Consider the following 20,952-nt stretch of genomic DNA (forward strand, 5'->3'; position numbering starts at 1 on the left):
TGCAAATTATACTCCATTCTAGGTAATTATAAGAAAATGGCTATAAATCCCTGTGTTGTACATTACTGCCTATCTATTTCATACACGATAGTCTGTTTTTTGTATCTTTATATGTACTTAAATGTATTTCCTAAAAATCAGTATTAAATACTAGATAACTTTGCAACCCAATTTAAAAAAATTAAACAAGACCCCTATATATGTTGTCTTAACTTATGTGCAGAGTACATCATGAGAAACACTGGGCTGGAAGAAGCACAAGCTGGAATCAGGATTGCCGGGAGAAATATCAATAACCTCAGATATGCAGATGACACCACCCTTATGGCCGAAAGTGAAGAAGAGCTAAAGAGCCTCTTGATGAAAGTGAAAGAGGAGAGTGAAAAAGCTGGCTTAAAGCTCAATATTGAGAAAACTAAGATCATGGCACCCAGTCCCGTCACTTCATGGCAGACAGATGGGGACACAGTGGAAACAGTGGCTAACTTTATTTTTCTGGGCTCCAAAATACTGCAGTTGGTGACTGCAGCCATGAAATTAAAAGATGCTTACTCCTTGGAAGAAAAGTTATGACCAACCTAGATAGTATATTCAAAAGCAGAGACATTACTTTGCCAACAAAGGTCCGTCTAGTCAAAGCTATGGTTTTTCCAGTGGTCATGTATGGATGTGAGATTTGGACTGTGAAGAAAGCTGAGCCCCAAAGAATTGATGCTTTTGAACTGTGGTGCTGGAGAAGACTCTTGAGAGTCCCTTGGACTGCAAGGAGATCCAACCAGTCCATTCTGAAGGAGATCAGCCCTGGGATTTCTTTGGAGAGAATGATGCTAAAGCTGAAACTCCAGTACTTTGGCCACCTCATGCAAAGAGTTGACTCATTGGAAAATATTCTGATGCTGGGAGGGATTGGGGGCAGGAGGAGAAGGGGACGACAGAGGATGATATGGCTGGATGGCATCACTGACTCGATGGACGTGAGTCTGAGTGAACTCCGGGGGTTGGTGATGGACAGGGAGGCCTGGCGTGCTGCGATTCATGGGGTCGCAAAGAGTCGGACACAACTGAGGGACTGAACTGAACTGAACAAGAGACCCATTTCAAAAGAAGGCACACATGCAGACTGAAAATGAAGGTCTGGAAAAAGATATTCCATGCAAATAGAAACCAAAAGCAGGAGTAGCAATACTTATATCAGATAAAATAGACTTTAAAAGAAAGGCTGTGAAAAGAGACAAAGATGGACACTACATAATGATCAAAGGATCAATCCAAGAAGAAGATATAACAATCATAAGTATATATGCACCCAACATAGAAGCACCACAATATATAAGACAAATGCTAACAAGTATGAAAGGGGAAATTAACAATAACACAATAATAGTGAGAGACTTTAATGCCCCACTCACACCTATGGATAGATCAACTAAACAGAAAATAACAAGGAAACACAAACTTTAAATGATACAATAGACCAGTTAGATCTAATTGATATCTATAGGACATTTCACCCCAAAACAATGAATTCCACCTTTTTCTCAAGCACACATGGAAACTTCTCCAGGATAGATCACATTTGGGGCCATAAATCTAGCCTTGGTAAATTCAAAAAAAAATTGAAATTATTCCAAGCATCTTTTCTGGCCACAATGCAGTAAGATTAGATGTCAATTACAGGAGAAAAACTATTAAAAATCCCAACATATGGAGGCTGAACAACACGCTGCTGAATAACCAACAAATCACAGAAGAAATCAAAAAAGAAATCAATGTATTCATAGAAATGAATGAAAATGAAAACACAACAGCCCAAAACCTATGGGACACTGTAAAAGCAGTACTAAGGGGAAGGTTCATAGCAATACAGGCTTACCTCAAGAAATAAGAAAAAAGTCAAATAAAGAACCTAACTCTACACCTAAAGCAACTTGAAAAGGAAGAAATTATGAGCCCCAGGCTCAGTAGAAGGAAGGAAATCTTAAAAATTAGGGCAGAAATACATGTAAAAGAACCAAAAGAGACCGTAGCAAAAATCAACAAAGCCAAAAGCTGGTTCTTTGAGAGGATAAATAAAGTTGACAAACCATTATTAGCCAGACTCATCAAGAAACAAAGGGAGAAAATCAAATCAATAAAATTAGAAATGAAAATGGAGAGATTACAAAAGACAACACAGAAATACAAAAGATCATAAGAGACTACTATCAGCAACTATTTGCAAGTAAAATGGACAACTTGGAAGAAATAGACAAATTCTTAGAAAAGTACAACTTTCCAAAACTGAACTGGAAGGAACAGAAAATCTTAACAAACCCATCACAAGCACGGAAATTGAAACATAATCAGAAATCTTCCAACAAACAAAAGCCCAGGACCAGATGGCTTCACAGCTGAATTCTACCAAAAATTTAAGGAAGAATTAACACCTATCCTACTCAAACTCTTCCAGAAAATTGCAGAGGAAAGTAAACGTCCAAACTCGTTCTATGAGGCCACCATCTCACTAATACCAAAACCTGACAAAGATGCCACAAAAAAAGAAAACTACAGGCCAATATCACTGATAAACATAGATGCAAAAATCCTTAACAAAATTCTAGCAAACAGAATCCAACAACATATTAAAAAGATCATACATCATGACCAAGTGGGCTTTATCCCAGGGATGCAAAGATTCTTCAATATCTGGAAATCAATCAATGTAATATACCACATTAACAAATTGAAAAATAAAAAAATATATGATTATCTCAATAGGTGCAGAGAAAGCCTTTGACAAAATTCAACATCCATTTATGATAAAAACCCTCCAGAAAGCAGGAATAGAAGGAACATACCTCAACATAATAAAAGCTATATATGACAAACCCTCAGCAAACATTATCCTCAAAGGTGAAATATTGAAAGCATTTCCCCTAAGTCAGGAACAAGACAAGGGTGCTCATTCTCACCACTACTATCCAACATAGTTTTGGAAGTTTTGGCCACAGCAATCAGAGCAGAAAAAGAAATAAAGGGAATCCAGATTGGAAAAGAAGTAAAACTCTTGCTGTTTGCAGATGACATGATCCTTTACATAGAAAACCCTGAAAACTCCACCAGAAAATTACTAGAGCTAATCAATGATTATAGTAAAGTGGCAGGATATAAAAACAACACAGATAAATCTCTTGTATTCCTCTACACTAACAATGAGAAAACAGAAAGATAAATTAAGGAAACAATTCCATTCACCATTGCAATGAAAAGAATAAAATACTTAGGAATATATCTACCTAAAGAAACAATAGATCTATATATAGAAAACTATAAAACACTGATGAAAGAAATCAAAGAGGACACAAATACATGGAGAAATTTACCATGTTCATGGATTGGAAGAATCAATATAGTGAAAATGAGTATACTACCCAACGCAATCTACAGATTCAATGCAATTCCTATCAAGCTACCAACAGTATTTTTCAGAGAACTAGAACAAATAATTTCACAATTTGTATGGAAATATAAAAAACCTCGAATAGCCAAAGCAATCCTGAGAAAGAAGAATGGAACTGGAGGAATCAACCTGCCTGACTTCAGTCTCTACTACAAAGCCACAGTCATCAAGACAGTATGGTACTGGCACAAAGACAGAAATATAGATCAATGGAACAAAATAGAAAGCCCAGAGATAAATCCACACACCTATGGACACCTTATCTTTGACAAAGTAGGCACAAATATACAATGGGGAAAAGACAATCTCTCTAACAAGTGGTGCTGGGACAACTGGTCAACTACTTGTAAAAGAATAAAGCTAATACTTTCTAACATCATACACAAAAATGAACTCAAAATGGATTAAAGATCTAAACATAAGACCAGAAACTATTAAACTCCTAGAGGAAAACAGGCAAAACACCAATACAGCATACTAATGCAAATATATGGAATTTAGAAAGATGGTAATGATAACCCTATATGCGAAACAGCAAAAGAGACACAGATGTATACAACAGTCTTTTGGACTCTGTGGGAGAGGGTGAGGGCGGGATGATATGGGAGAATGGCACTGAAACGTAAAATATCATATGTGACATAAATCACAGCAGGATCCCCTATGACCCATCTCCCAGAATATTGGAAATAAAAGCAAAAATAAACAAATGGGACCTAATTAAAATTAAAAGCTTCTGCACAACAAAAGAAACTATAAGCAAGGTGAAAAGACAGCCTTCAGAATGAGAGAAAATAATAGCAAACAAAGCAATGGACAAAGAATTAATCTCAAAAATATACAAGCAACTCCTGCAGCTGAATTTCAGAAAAATAAAAGACCCAATCAAAAAGTGGGCCAAAGAATTAAACAGACATTTCTCCAAAGAAGACATACAGATGGCTAACACATGAAAAGATGCTCAACATCACTCATTATCAAAGAAATGCAAATCAAAACCACAATGAGGTACCATTTCACACCAGTCAGAATGGCTGCTTCCAAAAGTCTATAAGCAATAAATGCTGGAGAGGGTGTGGAGAAGAGGGAACCCTCTTACACTGTTGGTGGGAATGCAAACTAGTACAGCCACTATGGAGAACAGTGTGGAGATTCCTTAAAAAAACTGGAAATAGAATTGCCATACAATCTAGCAATCCCATTTCTGGGCATACACACCAAGGAAACCAGAATCAAGAGAGACATGTGTACCCCAATGTTCATCGCAGCACTGTTTATAATAGCCAGGACATGGAAGCAACCCAGATGTCCATTGGCAGATGAATGGATAAGAAAGCTGTGGTACATATACACAATGGAATATTACTCAGCCATTAAAAAGAATACATTTGAATAGGTTCTAATGAGGTGGATGAAACTGGAGCCTATTATACAGTGAAGTAAGCCAAAAAGAAAAACACCAATACAGTATACTAATGCATATATATGGAATTTAGAAAGATGGTAATGATAACCCTATATGTGAAACAGCAAAAGAGACACAGATGTATACAACAGTCTTTTGGACTCTGTGGGAGAAGGTGAGGGCGGGATGATATGGGAGAATGGCACTGAAACGTAAAATATCATATGTGAAATGAATCACCAGTCCAGGTTGGATGCATGATACAGGATGCTCAGGGCTGGTGTACTGGGATGACCCAGAGGGATGGTATGGGGAGGGAGGTAGGAGTTGGGTTCAGGATGGGGAACACATGTACACTCATGGTGGATTCAAGTCAATGTATGGCAAAACCAATACAATATTGTGAAGTAAAATAAATAATTTTAAAAATTAAATGGTTGTATTTTCTTGATTCTATGGCATTTCCTTGTCCTCCAATATTTTAATATTTCTGAAATTGCAGTGTGTTTCAAGTCATTGTGTACATTTAACTTAGTGTTTCTTTTAACAGCAGCATCTCAGGGTGGTCAATCAATATCAGTAACTGAGGAAATGTGGTGTTTAAAATGAAATAAACTAGCAAAAGTAAAGTGTCTTACTGCCTTGGGCTGTTTCAGAGCTGGTGGGCTTGATGACCCTGTTTGCATCCTCATGAAGGGCTCCAAACCAGTCCTTGAGTCGGGAAGCAAGGTTTCTCAACTCCTTGTCCGTGCAGGCTGGAGAAAAAGCAGATGGAAGAAACATTAAGTCTGTGGGCTCTCTCCCCTCAACAAGCAATGCTCCAAACAGAACTATCTCTCCAACCAGGATGTCACTCCTTACCCCATTGTGAAAATGTCCCAAAGATGTTGCCTTCACAGGTAAAGAGTGTAACAAAGTGAGAGCCGAGACTCCCAGGCAAGCAGCGCTATGCAAACCTGAACGTGGACTGCCTCCGCTCTCTGAAAGCAAGCTAGGGTGATCTTAGCATCATGTACCAGCCTCCAAAAGCTGCTATGGGTCCTTTTGCTAACCTGATCAAACTTGCTATTGCAGTTTACCAGAGAAGATCACATTTTCCACTGAACTCATGCCAAGAGATAAATACTTAGGGATAGCCAATGCTCTTAAGGAAAGGCAGCCTGGGATATAAAAAGACCCCAGTATGAGCAACTTTCAATTTTGCATCAGCTCACATGTGGGTTTCTGAGTACGGCATATTTTGTAGGGCTTTGGACAGACTGATTTGAATTTCCCTTATGGACAGATGGATGCCTCATCCCTGAAAGAGTCCTTTTTTGCAGCCCATCTTTAACTAACCAGCTCATCTTTTAGGGTATGACAGAGAAAATTAAATGAACACTCCTTCTGAGAACAAGAAACTCCAGATGCTGGATGGATAGGTGCAGGCTATCTGACAGTCTCAGTGAGAACTAAGACTGGAGGAGAGGAATCCCCAAAGGAGGGACAGTGGCACAGAGAAGGGAGCTGACTTTCCCTTGCTGCCTGATTTTACCCTAATTCTAGCTCCTGAGAATCCTGACAAAGGGTCCAGGCAGTGGGCCACTAGCAAGAGGCAGAACATCCAGCACTGCATTTAGCAGTTTGCATCAGGAGGGACAGGAATTAGAGACCCAAGGAGATAAAGTCTCAGTGAAGAAAAAGTGAAGCCCACCACTGTCACTTTTCCCAAATTCTAAAAGCCAAGCAAGTCACGATTATGACACAGAGCTGCGTTCTGAATGTCTCACGGTGCTGGCAAGATGCAGATGAAGTCTAGAATTTGTCAATGCAGAGGGACCCCAGCGAACACCCAGGCTCTCCACCAGAAGGCACATGGGCAATGATAAATGACCTGTGGGTCTCACTCAGACTCCCATCCAGCCTTCACTCGGCTGAGGCCATCAGCCCCCATCTGCCCTGCCAAGGGGTGAATCCTCTCCAGAAGACAACAATACTAGGCAGAGCCTCTCCTCCTGTTTACCTGACTGAATTTAGGAGAGACTCTCTTTCATGAGCTTGGGATTCAGTACTTGATGGAGAACACAGCCCAACTTCCTAAACCTCAGGCAGGAAAGGACTCTCTTGCTCTCCACTTGAGGTGAGGTGGTAAGCAGACCCAGGCAAAGTCTATGCAACCTGAGTGTGCTCATGTCTAGCTGCTGCCTTCCTTCCAGCCAGGAGCCACAGCTGAACTCTGTAAAGCATGGAATGTGTAACCATTGCTTATACCCAGGTCGCTAATGACCTCAAGACAACACCTGGCTTCCAACAACTAGAACATGATTGTATCTGAAAACACCAGCCAGGAAACAGCACTGAGGACTGTCTGGAGAGGCAGCAGAGTATTTGAGCTCTGGAATATCGCTGCCTGGTGTAAATCCCGGCTCAACCACTGACATGCTAGGTGACTCAAACCAGCCACTTAACCCCTCAGCGCCTCTGTTTCATCATACCTATAAACTCAAGGCATCATTATGTGACTATAAAATAGACAAGGTATGTAGCATGCTGAGGAAAACACCTGGTATATAGTAATTTTACTCAGCATGTGCCAGCTATGATTTTTATTACATCTACTATTATTTTTATTTTAAAATTGATGATATGTAGGTAAGTGTAGAGCAACTGTCACAGCATTCAGAAAACCAGTAAGACAAATATACTAGCTAAGTTGCTTCAGTCATGTTCAACTCTGCAAAACTATGGACTGTAGACAGCCAGGCTCCTATGTCTATGGGATTTCCCAGGCAAGAATACTGGGGTGGGTTGCCATGCCCTTCTCCAGGGGCTCTTCCCAACCCAGGGATTGAACCTGTGTGTTTATGTTTCCTGCACTGGCAGACAGGTTTTTTACCACTAGCACCACCTGGGAAGCCCCAGAGACAAATTTAGCTAAACACAATTGGCTTTGGCCACACAACTGGCTTCGGCACACCTCTGTGCTAAACTGGTTAGATACCTCTGCTACACACACAGATACCTCTGCTATCCAGTAGAGTTGCCGTGAGCCACATGTGACTATTTTCATTTAAATTGATGAAAATGAAATAAAAGTTAAAATTTAGTTCTTCATTTGCACCCATCCCATTCCAAGTTGCTCAGTAGTCATATGTGGCTAGTGAATGACTCCATGTGGAACAACACAGATACACACAGTATTTCCAGTGTGGCAGAACATTGTCTAATGAGCACTGGATGAAGCTAGCCACCTTTGGGATTTCCAGCGTTCGCAGGTCCATTATGATATCCTGACATGTAAGTCTGTGCCTCTAGCCCTTCCCTTCATTCCTCAGCAATGAGCTGAGGAAGGAGATCACATGCTCACTCAAGCTGGGGACCAGCATCCCGTGTTGAGCCATGTGCACAGAAAGGAGGAGGAGCTTGTGCTGACAGTGGTGATGCTCATCTCTGCCAGGTACCAGTACCAATCCTTGGGAGAAGCCTCCACTAACAACAGCCCCAATTCAGAGCCTCTGGAGAATAGAAGGCTCTTTTTTTCCTAACTTTTCGGACTTTGCACAGCTCTAAACAGGAGAGGCTGTGGTCTGTTTTTCCAAGGAGAATGGGATGTAGGCTCTACAGTCAATCTCAAGTTTGAAAATGGAAAATTAATAGCATCTATTTCTTCCTGATTGCCATGTACACTGTCTATTCTAAATGTTCTTTGAGTGAAGAAAATTGCCAAGTCAACTTGCAAAGGAAATGAATCCCCATCTCATGCTGCAGGATGAATTAGTCAGTCATGTATAACTAAACCCTGACAGATGTGCAGGTAACCTATATCTTGAGAAGACTGGATTTCCCACCAGCTTCTCAAAGTATGCAGACTTTGGGTGGCTGATCAAGTCAGGGACTGGAGTCTTAAAGGAACAAACCTGTCGCTCAGGGAGAAGTCCTCAAGCAGGATGGCACTGGCCTGGGTAGAGAGAGATCAGAAGCTGAAATGGAGACAGAGGCATTCAATTACTGGGCCCTATTCATGCTTAGTGTCCTCAACTGAACAGTCCTTATAAGGAGCAAGTCAGGCACAGTCTGCCTGGGGCCAGATATGTCCCAGAGGAAAAAAATAATCAAAGACGATGGCACACAGAGAGCTATTTGCTCAGATTCGGTATTCTAGCCACATGCACCCTGTCTCCTGTGGGAGAAAAGTGCTTGCCTTTTAAGGTGCCTCTTATAGCCCCTGAAAAAGGCAGGAGAGGATTAATGCTCCAGAAATAGGGGCCCTGACGGGTGCCTCCCACACACTCGGTTCCTTCCTTGGAAAAAGACACTTCTGTGTGGAGAAAACCATAAAACCACATCCATCTCACACTCTCCCCAGAGGTGGGCCATCCCTTATGATTTCTAGAGGGCTGTCTGGTAGTCTCTCCTGGTGAGAGAAGCCACCAGCATCCGATCATCAGAGAGGAAGATGCTGCTGTCTTGGGAGAGGATCTGGCCAAGTCCCCATCCACTGCCATATTTCCTGAATGGTAGGCGCAGCCAGCACTCTGCCCTCCACGCTCCATTCTCTTCCGTTCACCCCTAACCCTGGCTTCAGCTCACTTTTAATTGCTTTCATTCTCCTACTCATCTCTGTCGAACATCCTCTTCTGCAGTCTTTCCATATCTGCCTTCTTATTTCTACAGGTTACTCTCTTTCTTCCATAATCCCAATCTGTCCAGCATGGCTAGTGTTGGCAGCATCTCTGCCTCCTCCTAGAATCAGAGCATAGCTCTGCAGCACTCATATCTGCAGGGCAGACACCCAGGACTGCCTGTCCTGACTCCCACCAAAGTCCCCTGCTTCTTGCTATCTCCACTGCCAGCCCAGCCACCACTGGGACCTCCCACCAAGTCAAGGCTCCCTGTCTTGCTCCCCACTTTTCCTTTGCCATCCAGCAGCCAAAGTGATCTTTCCAAAAGGGAGATTTGATTAAGTCACTTTCCCACTTAGCTACTCCAGAGGCTCTCAATTGCTCTGTACAAGCCTACCCAGACTCCTTAATGTGATCCCGGTGGCCTCTGCCTCCAACTCTTTTTGCTCCTCCTGGGCCTCGAGGCTCTGCGCTATCTTTTGCACACACTCTTCCAATGGAGCATGTTTCTTCTCTTTGTCTTGCTAATGCTTACTGTCTGTCAGATCTCTGCTTTAAAGCACACCTGTAACTTCCAGCTCAGTGTCCATCTCCCCTTCTAAATCATAGCAACATAAAACATGCCCCGAGGCTGGCTTGCCCCAAGGTTCAGCTCTGGGAGCCCAGCACCTAATGCAGTCGGTTCCTGGCATAAAGAATACTCCCAATGCATACTTATTAACTGGGCATAACAGTGCTCTTGCTGCCTTCTGTAAACTTCCATCCATCCATCTGCAAGATGGTCTAATAAAGCTTAGCTCGTAGCATCACCACATGGAGTAAGATGAGACAGTATCAGTAAAACCTAGCTCACAGCTACTAGCTTACAATGGGACTTGATAAATTTATGTTCCCCTTCCCATCTCCCAGTTGTCTGCATAATATGTTAGAATTTTATTGTTATGCTTTTCATAAAAGCCCAAGGAGATGCCTGGGATATAAAGAATGACATCTCTCCTTCACTTATTTTGTATGTGGGTCAGTACAAGTCCAGGAGATTTGGGTTGTAATAGATGCCTGCTTCTTCCAGGTGGCAAAGCTATTTGAGGGGAGCGGGTGTCTGATTTCTCCTCCCCACCCCCCACCTCCATTCTTGGCACTTACCATAAGGATAGAGACATAATTGTTGTTCAGAATATATGTACTGAAGGAAACCATGGGCACATGGGTTACAAACTCCCCAAATCAAATCACCATCAGGTGGCAGGGACAGGATTTGGATCTCAGCTGTCTCCTTGCTGGGCTGCCCCTGGGTCCTGGACCAGCTTTCTGGATTGACTAGGCTTGTGGATAGCCAGTAGTAACTGAGGCAATTAATATACCTGGTCCATGCTGTGCATGGGGAAAAAAAAAATCGAAACCTCAGGCCCTCACAGGTAAAGGAAGCTCTGCCAGCGGTACAGGGAGGCAGCTAGCCGAGCAGCAGAGGATGGAGGGAGCACCATCAGGCTTTACTGTGAGCACAGTTGTCTTTTGGAAGGGCTGACTCCAGCCTGCTGCCTTCCTATTATGCTCCCAGGAGCATCTATCATCTGTGCAGCCACTGGGGCTTCATTAGAGAAAAGGAGAGGGCTGCTACATTATTGCAAATGTGCAGGCAGACAGCTCCCTCCCCCAGGAAAGCGCAGCACTCAGGCAGAGAAGGGCCCAGGTAATTTGGTGTTCTCGCAGCAGACCTGCCCTGTCTGTTTGGAAAATACGAACGAAATGCAATAAGCAAATGTAAATAAGGTGCACGCAGCCTCTGTGGATGGTATACAGCCCTGGGAAGAAAATGTGATGGCTTTTTCTACCTGGGCTCTTTCCCCCTCCACAAAGCCTGGAGCTTTTAAGCGAGTGTGAAGCCTGTGGGCTTTGAATGCAGACCGTGTTGAAACAAAGCTGGGAGTAAGTACATCACGATGGCTCAGTGGATGGGAGGGAGAAGGGGCACTGTGGCCAACAGCATTGGCTAGAAAGTGGTGATGAGGTCATATAGCCCTGGTAGGGTCATGAGAGAGGAAAGGGTGCTCTGATCTACAAGTATGTACCTGTGGAGAGGTCAGTCGAGCTGAGCACTGCTTGGGGAGAGAGGATTGCTTCACTGAATGTCAGTAGCCTGGTCCTGCCCACCCCCATCACACATTCATGCCTTCTTCTCTGGCTCCTCTATCTTCCTTTAGTCAGTTCAGTTGCTCAGTCGTGTCCGACTCCTTGAGACCCCATGAATCGCAGCATGCCAGGCCTCCCTTTCCATCACCATCTCCCAGAGTTCACTCAAACTCACGTCCATCGAGTCGGTGATACCATCCAGCCATTTCATCCTCTGTCATCCCCTTCTCCTCCTGCCCCCAATCCCTTCCAGCATCAGAGTCTTTTCCAATGAGTCAACTCTTCGCATGAGGTGGCCAAAGTACTGGAGCTTCAGCTTCAGCATCATTCCTTCCAAATAAATCCCAGGGCTGATCTCCTTTAGAATGGACTGGTTGGATCTCCTTGCAGTTCAAGGGACTCTCAAGAGTCTTCTCCAACACCACAGTTCAAAAGCATCAGTTCTTCAGTGCTCAGCGTTCTTCACAGTCCAACTCTCACATCCATACATGACCACTGGAAAAACCATAGCCTTGACTAGACGGACCTTTGTTAGTCCAAAGTAATGTCTCTGCTTTTCAATATGCTATCTAAGTTGGTCATAACTTTTCTTCCAAGGAGTAAGAGTCTTTTAATTTCATGGCTGCAGTCACCAAGTGCAGTGATTTTGGAGCCCAGAAAAATAAAGTCTGACACTATTTCCCCATCTATTTCCCATGAAGTGATGGGACCAGATGCCATGATCTTCGTTTTCTGAATGTTGAGCTTTAAGCCAACTTTTTCACTCTCCACTTTCACTTTCATCAAGAGGCTTTTTAGTTCCTCTTCAGACAAAGCCAAAAGCTAGTGAGGAAGTTTCAAGATACGTAATGTCCAGGGAAGAAACAGGAGCTGGGAAACTGTGCTCCTTTGAAAAATGCTCCCAAGGTTGAAGACTATTATTCCAAGCTGATCTCAGCTGATTGTTGACTTTGGGGACTGAATGACATGCTACTTATACCAAGCCCTCTTAGAGGATTAGAAAAGAGGAAGGTAAGGAAACAATCTGAGGTATAAACACATATAAGAGATGATGTGAAAAATAAAGGTGGAGACAGATTGTGGACATTCTGTATTTAGAGCTACAGTGTTAATACCTAAAAGATAGAGTAAGTGTCTATGTCTGTGTGTTACAGATCCTAACTGAAGGCCACATTGGAACACCCAATTGGGGATGTTTGAAAATGGCAAATCTGACACACAACAATTTTAGGGTATCTGTGAACCTCTGCTAGGGAACCAATTACTGGTATGCTCTCAAAACTCAGGAAATCTTGCAACTAAAGAACCAAATGAGAAAACCACCACTCCTACACAAGGACCCTCCCTCTCTGACCCTAGCCTTACCAATGCTTAGTTCAGGACACTGGAAGAAGCTAATATGAAAACAGTCAGAATGTAATTTAAACTTCAGTGCTTCTGAAGGTAATTAAAGAGCTAGGCTGGACAGGAGTTGTCTCTGGAGCAGGCCAGCAGGCCTCTCAGAAATGGAGACCCAGTGCCGGCCCTTTCAAACTAATCTCCTTCAGCCCTCGTAGGTGTTGTTTGTGCATAATTACTTAATCAGAGCAGCAGCGGATCAATGCACTCAGAGTGTTTGCAATTAGCGTCTTCTCTAAAAGGCCTTCTTCAGGGCAGAATTAGATGCTGAGCTGGATCAACACAAGGATGCCTTCCTGAACTGCCTTGCCTAGGGTCCAGCCTCCTCTTTCTACCCTGACATCCTCATGCTGCTGGGAGCCTTCAGTTACACATAGTCTTCTCCCCAATAGGGACTGGGTCCCTCATGCTATTGAATATCCAGCAAGCAGCAAGGGCACAGTGCAGGCAGGGGGAGTGTGCAAGGAGCACTGAAGAGGGGGTGCTGCCCTCCACGGGAGCTTGAAACACAGGAAGGAAGAGCTACAATTACTCCTTGGGCTACAATTTTGGGGCACTGATCAACTGGAACTGAAATAGGTGAGGGTTGATTCTGCTTAGTATGGTTTTAGGAACAATAACCAGTCATTCTGCTTTAAAAGAATCCTGGGCAGGCAGGAAAGAGTAACTCAGCTCTGGAGGATGACAGCACTGGGCTCAGATGCCATCCTAGCTGAGACTGGACAGGGGCTTTCCCAGTGGTCAGTTTCCTCATGTGCAGAATGGAGGTGATGACAGGACAAGTTTGCAGCATTATGGGAGGATTAGGCTAGAACAGACTTAAGTGTTCAGCACTTTGAAACCACTGGCTCTGAGATTATTTGTGTCTGTGGATCTACCAAATGTAAAAGGATGGGACTCCAGAGCATGAGCATGGTATTTTCACATGAAATGATCCCTGAAGCCAGCTAGTAAGATAAGATTCTTCTCTACTGTTTCTCAGAGGTTAGGCAACATCTCCAAGGTCCTACAAACCCAAGTCTCCTGATTTGACATTCACTTGATCTACTCACACACCACCACCCCAGATGCCTGCACCTGGGGGCACTATGGCCCCATATGCAAGAGAGACCCTCTTCCCCAAGTTAAAGACCACACACCTGAAACAAAGGTCAGAACTACACTCCCTACCCTGAATACAAACAGGAGTATAGCACTGCATTGAGAGTCCAAGATTCTAATACAGATGATCAACAGGCACATGAAAAGATGCTCAGCATCACTAATTATTAGAGAAATGCAAATCAAAACTACAGTGTGGAGGTACCAGTCAGAATGGCCACCATTAAAAAGTCAACAAATAACAAATGCTGGAGAGAGTGGGCAGAAAAGGGAACCCTCCTACACTACTGGTAGGAATGTAAATTGGTGCAGCCACCCTGGAGAACAGTATGGAGGCTCTTTGTTGTTGCTGTTGTTGTTGTGTTACTGTTGTATCTTGACTCTTTCTGTGACCCCATGGACTGTAGCCCACCAGGCTCCTCTATCCATGGGGCTTCCCAGGCAAGAATTCTGGAGTGTGTTGCCATCTCCCTATCCAGAGGATCTTCCCAACCCAGTAATCAAATCTGTGTCTCCTGCATTGGCAGATGGATTTTTTGCCAGTGAGCCACCACATGGAGGTTCCTTAAAAAACTAAAAACAGAACCATCATATGATCTAGCACTCCCAGTTCTGGGCATATATCCAGACAAAACTATAATTTGAAAAGATACATGTATCCCTATGTTCCTAGTAGCATTGTTTACAATAGTCAAGACAAGAAAACAACCTAAATGTCTATCAATAGATGAATGCATAAAGATGTGATATACATAGACACATATATATGTATATCTATATGTGTGTCTGTATACGTATATATATATATAGAAAGAGAGACAGAGAGAGACATGAATTTGAACAAACTCTGGGAGATAGTGTAGGACAGGGAATCCTGTTGTGCTGTAGTCCATGGGGTTGCAAAGAATCATATACAACTTAGTAGCTGAACAACATATAAATCTATAAAGAATATTATTCAGCCATCAAAAGAATTTAATGCCATTTGCAGCAACATGGATGGACCTAGAGAGTATCATACTAAGTGCAGTAAGTCAGAAAGAGAAAGACAAGGAAATAAGTGGGAAAATATGACACAAATCAACATATCTACAAAACAAAAACAGATGCACAGATATATAGGACAGACTTGCAGTTGCCAAGGAGAGAGAGAGAACAGGTGGGAAGGATTGGGAGTTTAGCAGATGCAAGTAATTATTATATATAGGATGGATAAATAAGGTCCTATTGTATAACACAGAGAACTATATTCAATATATTGTTACAATATGACAATGGAAAAGAATATGAAAAACAATATATTAATATAATTAATATATTAAGTATAATATATATAAAAGAATATGAATATATGTTTATATGACTGAGTTACTCTGCTATACAGGAGAAATTAACACAATCCCTGTAAATCAAATGGACTTCAATGAATTAAAAAAAATTAAAAATTTTAAGTTCAAACTTCTGGATCTATCAGCCCTGAGTTTGAACACCAGCTCTCAGTTTATAAGTGGTTGCTTTTCATGTATCACTGCTGTTCTCCAAGCCTCAGGTTTTTCATCTGTAAAATGGTGATATTAACAGTCTCAACCTCATGGGGTTATGGTAGGGATTTACTGTGAAGATGAAGCTTTCAGAAACCAGCAGGCAACCACAAGTATCCTCTCTTCTGAGGAACATCAGGGGCTGGTTGCACTTACCCTTGAGAGCTAAGAGATATGCTGCCAGCCATAGCAGTTTTAATGACAGAAAATAAAACTGGGTAGATAGCAAAGTGAATCAGTTATACCTCATTGTAAACCAACTATATTCCAATAAAAATTTTTAAAAAGAAAAAACACAATTGGGGCTTCTTGCAGGGATTTTATTTTATTTTTTTTAATTAATTTGTTTTAATTGGAGGCTAGTTACTGTTATTGTAGTGGTTTCTGCCATACACTGACATGAATCAGCCATGGATGTACATGTGTTCCCCATCCTAAACTCTCCTCCCACCTCCCTCCCCATCCCATCCCTCAGGGGCATCCCAGTGCACCAGCCCTGTCTCATGCATCAAACTTGGACTGGCAATCTATTTCACATATGGTAATATACATGTTTCAATGCTATTCTCTCAAATCAACCCACCCTCGCCTTCTCCCAGGGTCCAAAAGTCTGTTCTTTACCTCTGTATCTCTTTTGCTATCTCACATATAAGGCCATCGTTACCATCTTTCTAAATTCCATATATATGCTTTCATATACTGTATTGGTGTTTTTCTTTCTGACTTACTTCACTCTGTATAATAGGCTCCAGTTTCATCCACCTCATTAGAACTAATTCAAATGCATTCTTTTTAATAGCAGAGTAATATTCCTTTGTGTATATGTACCACAGCTTTCTTATCCACTCATCTGCCAATGGACATCTAGGTTGCTTCCATGTCCTGGCTATTATAAACAGTGCTGTGATGAACATTGGGGTACACGTGTCTCTTTCAGTTCTGGTTTCCTCGGTGTGTATGCCCAGCAGTGGGATTGCTGGGTCATAAGGCAGTTCTATTTCCAGTTTTTTAAGGAATCTCCACACTGTGCTCCATAGTAGCTGTACCAGTTTGCATTCCCACCAACAGTGTAAGAGGGTTCCCTTTTCTCCACACCCTCTCCAGCATTTATTGTTTGTAGACTTTTTGATAGCAGCTATTCTGACTGGCATGAGATGATACCTCATTGTGGTTCTGATTTGCACTTCTCTGATAATGGGTGATGTTGAGCATCTTTTCATGTGCTTGTTAGCCATCTGTATGTCTTCTTTGGAGAAATGTCTGTTTAGTTCTTTGGCCCATTTTTTGGTTGGGTCATTTATTTTTCTGGAATTGAGCTGCAGGAGTTGCTTGTATATTTTTGAGATTAATTCTTTGTCACTTGCTTTGTTTGCTATTATTTTCTCCCATTCTGAGGGGATTTTAAAAGCATACACAAGGTGAATTCCCATTTCTAATTGGAGATCATCTCAAAGAATTGAGCGAAGTTGTGCCTGCTCAAATTCAATTGCATTATTACATGTAATTCCAGTTTTTACTTTTCAATGCCTAAAACATCGATATATATGCATGTTTCTCTTATCCTTAGAGGATGCATCATTTTGTGTAAAAACAAGCATGAGCAAAGGATTTAGGGCTCCATTATTCTGGAGCTTGCTAATAAAGTCCTTCTTAAAAAGCAATCTTTGAAAGAACTTAAAATACATTAAACTGGGAGGAAGATGAGTTAAACCAATTAGTGGTACAACCTACAAGAAAAGACAGATAGATTTCCCTATTAAACCCATTACTGTTCTCAGTAACCAGATTTGAGGAGACTTTAATGTTTCTCTTGATTCTAATGATAATCCTTCATCTGGAAAAAGAAATACATTCGGAACTTGCACACCATTTGTAAATGTGCATTAGTGGAGTAGCACTTATAATAATAATCTGGAGTAGGGAGGTTAGCTTGATGAAATAAGCTTTTTAAACTTCTGATAAAAATCCACAGATTTTCCATACTCCAGGGCAAAACAAAATGTTATATATGCAAAATATTGGTCAAAAATAGCTAACTGTGGCTTTAATTGTGTTTGTCAGGCAGAAGGTAAGCACTTCCCTACATGGGAAACCTAGAATAGATGAGCAGTAGTGCAGAAAATAGCAGTTTTAAGGAAGGATTTCATAGCCAACCACATTTCCCAGGTCCTCAACTAATAAAGACTAAACTGGAAGAAAATCATGTTCTCACCTAAAAGGAGATATGGCAGAACCCTGGGAACAAGGCGGGGATGCGGAGGTCAGTTCCTGCCTGGCTCATCCCACTGCGGAGATGCAGACTCAGTGCCTGCAAATCAATTCTGTGTTTTATCAATGTCTGAGCTCAAATTGCTGGTGGCAGTCAGGGAAGGCGTCCAGGAAGAGGCAGGACTAGAGCCAAGGCTTGTGTGCAGGGTTGACTTGGAAAAGGAGAAGACATTCCAGGCAAGTCTTAGAAATAATGAGGAAGCCAACTGGAATGAAGTGACTATTTAATTTTTACAGCTGATTTATATTTAAATTAGCTCTACTCAAGCACACCAACTTGAGCATAATTTGCTCTAATTCTAAATCATAAACATACACAAAAATCAAACATATAAATGTGTGTATATATAAAATCTCTTATAGATCTGTGCAGAGACAGTCCATTATTTTACACATTATATAAATGTTTACATGCATTTCAAGGACCCTTTTCTGACCAGGTGAAACACTGACTATTCAAGGACTGATACACAAGCCTATATCTACAAGAGGTTTTAGTAACAGAAAACATATTTTTTAGGGTACATATAAGAAGAATCTCCATTCCTAACTGGAGATTTGTGTCCAGTGTAATCTGTTCAAATTCAAGGTCCAAATTCGGGCATTTTTAAACAATTTAAGGTTCTGTGTTTTTTAATCCCTAAAGACCAACACATGCATGTATGTTTTTACCTTAAATATGACATAAAGTTTGTTGTTTAACGGGACAGGAAGCAACAGAAGATTGGCAGAAGACCATGACTGCCAAGCCTGGGATGGAGAGGTGATGCTGATGGCCTAGGATGTATATGGAACCTACCACCCTCTTCTCATGACAAAGGTCCAGAAGTACTTCCAGGGGTGCTGGAGTCTAGGGTGAGAGGGTAGAGGTTGGAGCAGGAACTGAGAATTCTCAGTGGTAACTAAGGTCAGGATAGAATGGTCATGGATGTGCCTGGAGCAATGCAGCCTGGCATCTTCACTTTCATGCTTCTGGTGGACAAGCTGATAGAGGATGAGGATAAATAAAGCAAGGTCTGGAGAAGAACTGCCTTCTGGAACCATATAGGGTGTCTTAAGCTATTCCAAGTCCTGCCACATTCAGTGAAAAACTCACTGTTCTCTTCACCCTTGAGGTTATACAGCTCACTCTAAATTTGTCTCCACTGTACCCTGGGAGACTTAGGGCAGAAATGAGTATAGCTACTTAACATGATAAGATGGTATCCAGCCTCAAGGCACTTTCTTTGGACTCACAGAGGGCCTCTGTCTGGCAAAAAGATGAAATAGTAGCTATTATTATTTCTGTTTCTATAAATATTTCTATATTTGGTCACAATAGACTGTTTAGAGATTTGGTACCTAACAACGCATAGCTAGCAACTTCCTATTTCCCCTCCTAAATATCATAATAAACAAAGTAAATAGAAAAAAAGTTATAAATTCTGTTTTCAGTAAAACTTCTACTGCTGCTAAGTCGCTTCAGTCGTGTCTGACTCTGTGCGACCCCATTGATGGCAGCCCACCAGCTCCCCCATCCCTGGGATTCTCCAGGCAAGAATACTGGAGTGGGTTGCCAGTTCCTTCTCCAATTCATGAAAGTGAAGAGTGAAAGTGAAGTCGCTAGCGACCCCATGGACTGCAGCCTACCAAGCTCCTCCATCCATGGGATTTTCCAGGCAAGAGTACTGGAGTGGGGTGCCATATCATCCATAGCTTTAAACAATATAGCAGAAATCACCCAGATGGAAGTAAAATGTCCAGGTAGGCCAGTAAACAATATCAAAAATATGTTTCTGATATGTGAAGGACTCTTCCTCAGGTAGCTCACATTTCCTGCTCAGCAAGAACTAAGGGACCTGAAGAAAGGATGGGGCACAGATCAGACAGATGCTACACAGGCAGAAAAATGAGTAAGAAAGCAGGAAAAGAGTGCAGTGGCCTAGGGGCAGCAGGTCTCAGAAAATGCTCATAGCACTGTTCTTTCCATCGGTAAGAAGCACTCCAAAGTATAACTTTGGTACAGCAAGAACAGTGGAGATAGCTGAGAGAAACCCTCTTAAGGCTTGTCTATTTCGGAGAAACAGAAAAACACAGAGCAGCCATCTTAGCAGGAAGCCATCTATCACTGGTAACACTGAAGTGAGTGCTTTTGTATTGTGGGGGCTATAGAAGAAACAGGTTTCACCCCTCCATCCCTAGGACTCCTTTTTGAACAGGTAAGCCATTAAACGCTTAACTTATTGTAATATGTTTTTAAAGATGCTGACATGTAAATATTGTTCTTGTTCAGTTGCTCATTGGCATCTGACTCTTTGCTACCCCATGGACTGTAGCACACCAGGATTCCCTGTCCTCCACCATCTCCTGGAGCTTGCTCAAACTCATGTCCATTGAGTCAATGATGCCATCCAACCATCGCATCTTCTCCTCCTCCTGCCTTCTATCTTTCCAAGCATCAGGGTCTTTCCCAATGAGTCAGCTATTTGCATCATGTGGCTTAAGTATTGGAGTTTCAGCTTCAGCATCAGTCTTTCCAATGAATATTCAGGATTGATTTCCTTTAGGATTGACTGGTTTGATCTCCATGGAATCCACTCCATCTCTTCTCCAACACCATGGTTTGAAAGCATTAAATCTTCAGCCCTCACATTCATATATGAGAACTGGAAAAAAATGTAGCTTTGACTATACTGACCTTTGTTGGCAAAGTAATGTCTCTGCTTTTTAATACACTGTCTAGGTTTGTCATAGCCTTTCTTCCAAGGAGCAAGAGTCTTTTAATTACATGGCTGCACTCACCATCTGCCGTGACGTTAGAGCCCAATAAAATAGTCTTTCACTGTTTCCCCATCTATACGCCATGAAGTGATGGGACTGGATGCCATGATCTTCGTTCTTTGAATGTTGAGTTTTAAACCAGCTTTTTCACTCTCCTCTTTCACCTTCATCAAGAGGTTCTTTCATTCATCTGTGGTTTCTGCCACAAGGGTGGTGTCACCTGCGTATCTGAAGTTATTGATATTTCTCCTGGCATCTTGATTTCAGCTTGTGCTTTTTCCAGACCAACATTTTTCATGATGTACTCTT

The 20,952-nt window shown here is 42.0% G+C and overlaps 1 protein-coding gene across 2 annotated transcripts in view; it reads right to left on the minus strand.

Annotated features, from left to right (window-relative positions):
- SPOCK1 (SPARC (osteonectin), cwcv and kazal like domains proteoglycan 1) overlaps positions 1-20,952 on the minus strand; it is a 593,060-nt gene that overhangs the window by 32,344 nt on the left and 539,764 nt on the right. For both annotated transcript variants that reach the window (XM_027970268.2, XM_042250908.1), the window contains one exon: positions 5,483-5,599. In XM_027970268.2, coding sequence (XP_027826069.1) covers positions 5,483-5,599 — 117 coding nt within the window. The remainder of the gene's footprint in view (positions 1-5,482; positions 5,600-20,952) is intronic.

This window comes from Ovis aries, chromosome 5 (genome assembly GCF_016772045.2).
Source record: "Ovis aries strain OAR_USU_Benz2616 breed Rambouillet chromosome 5, ARS-UI_Ramb_v3.0, whole genome shotgun sequence".
NCBI lineage: Eukaryota > Metazoa > Chordata > Mammalia > Artiodactyla > Bovidae > Ovis > Ovis aries.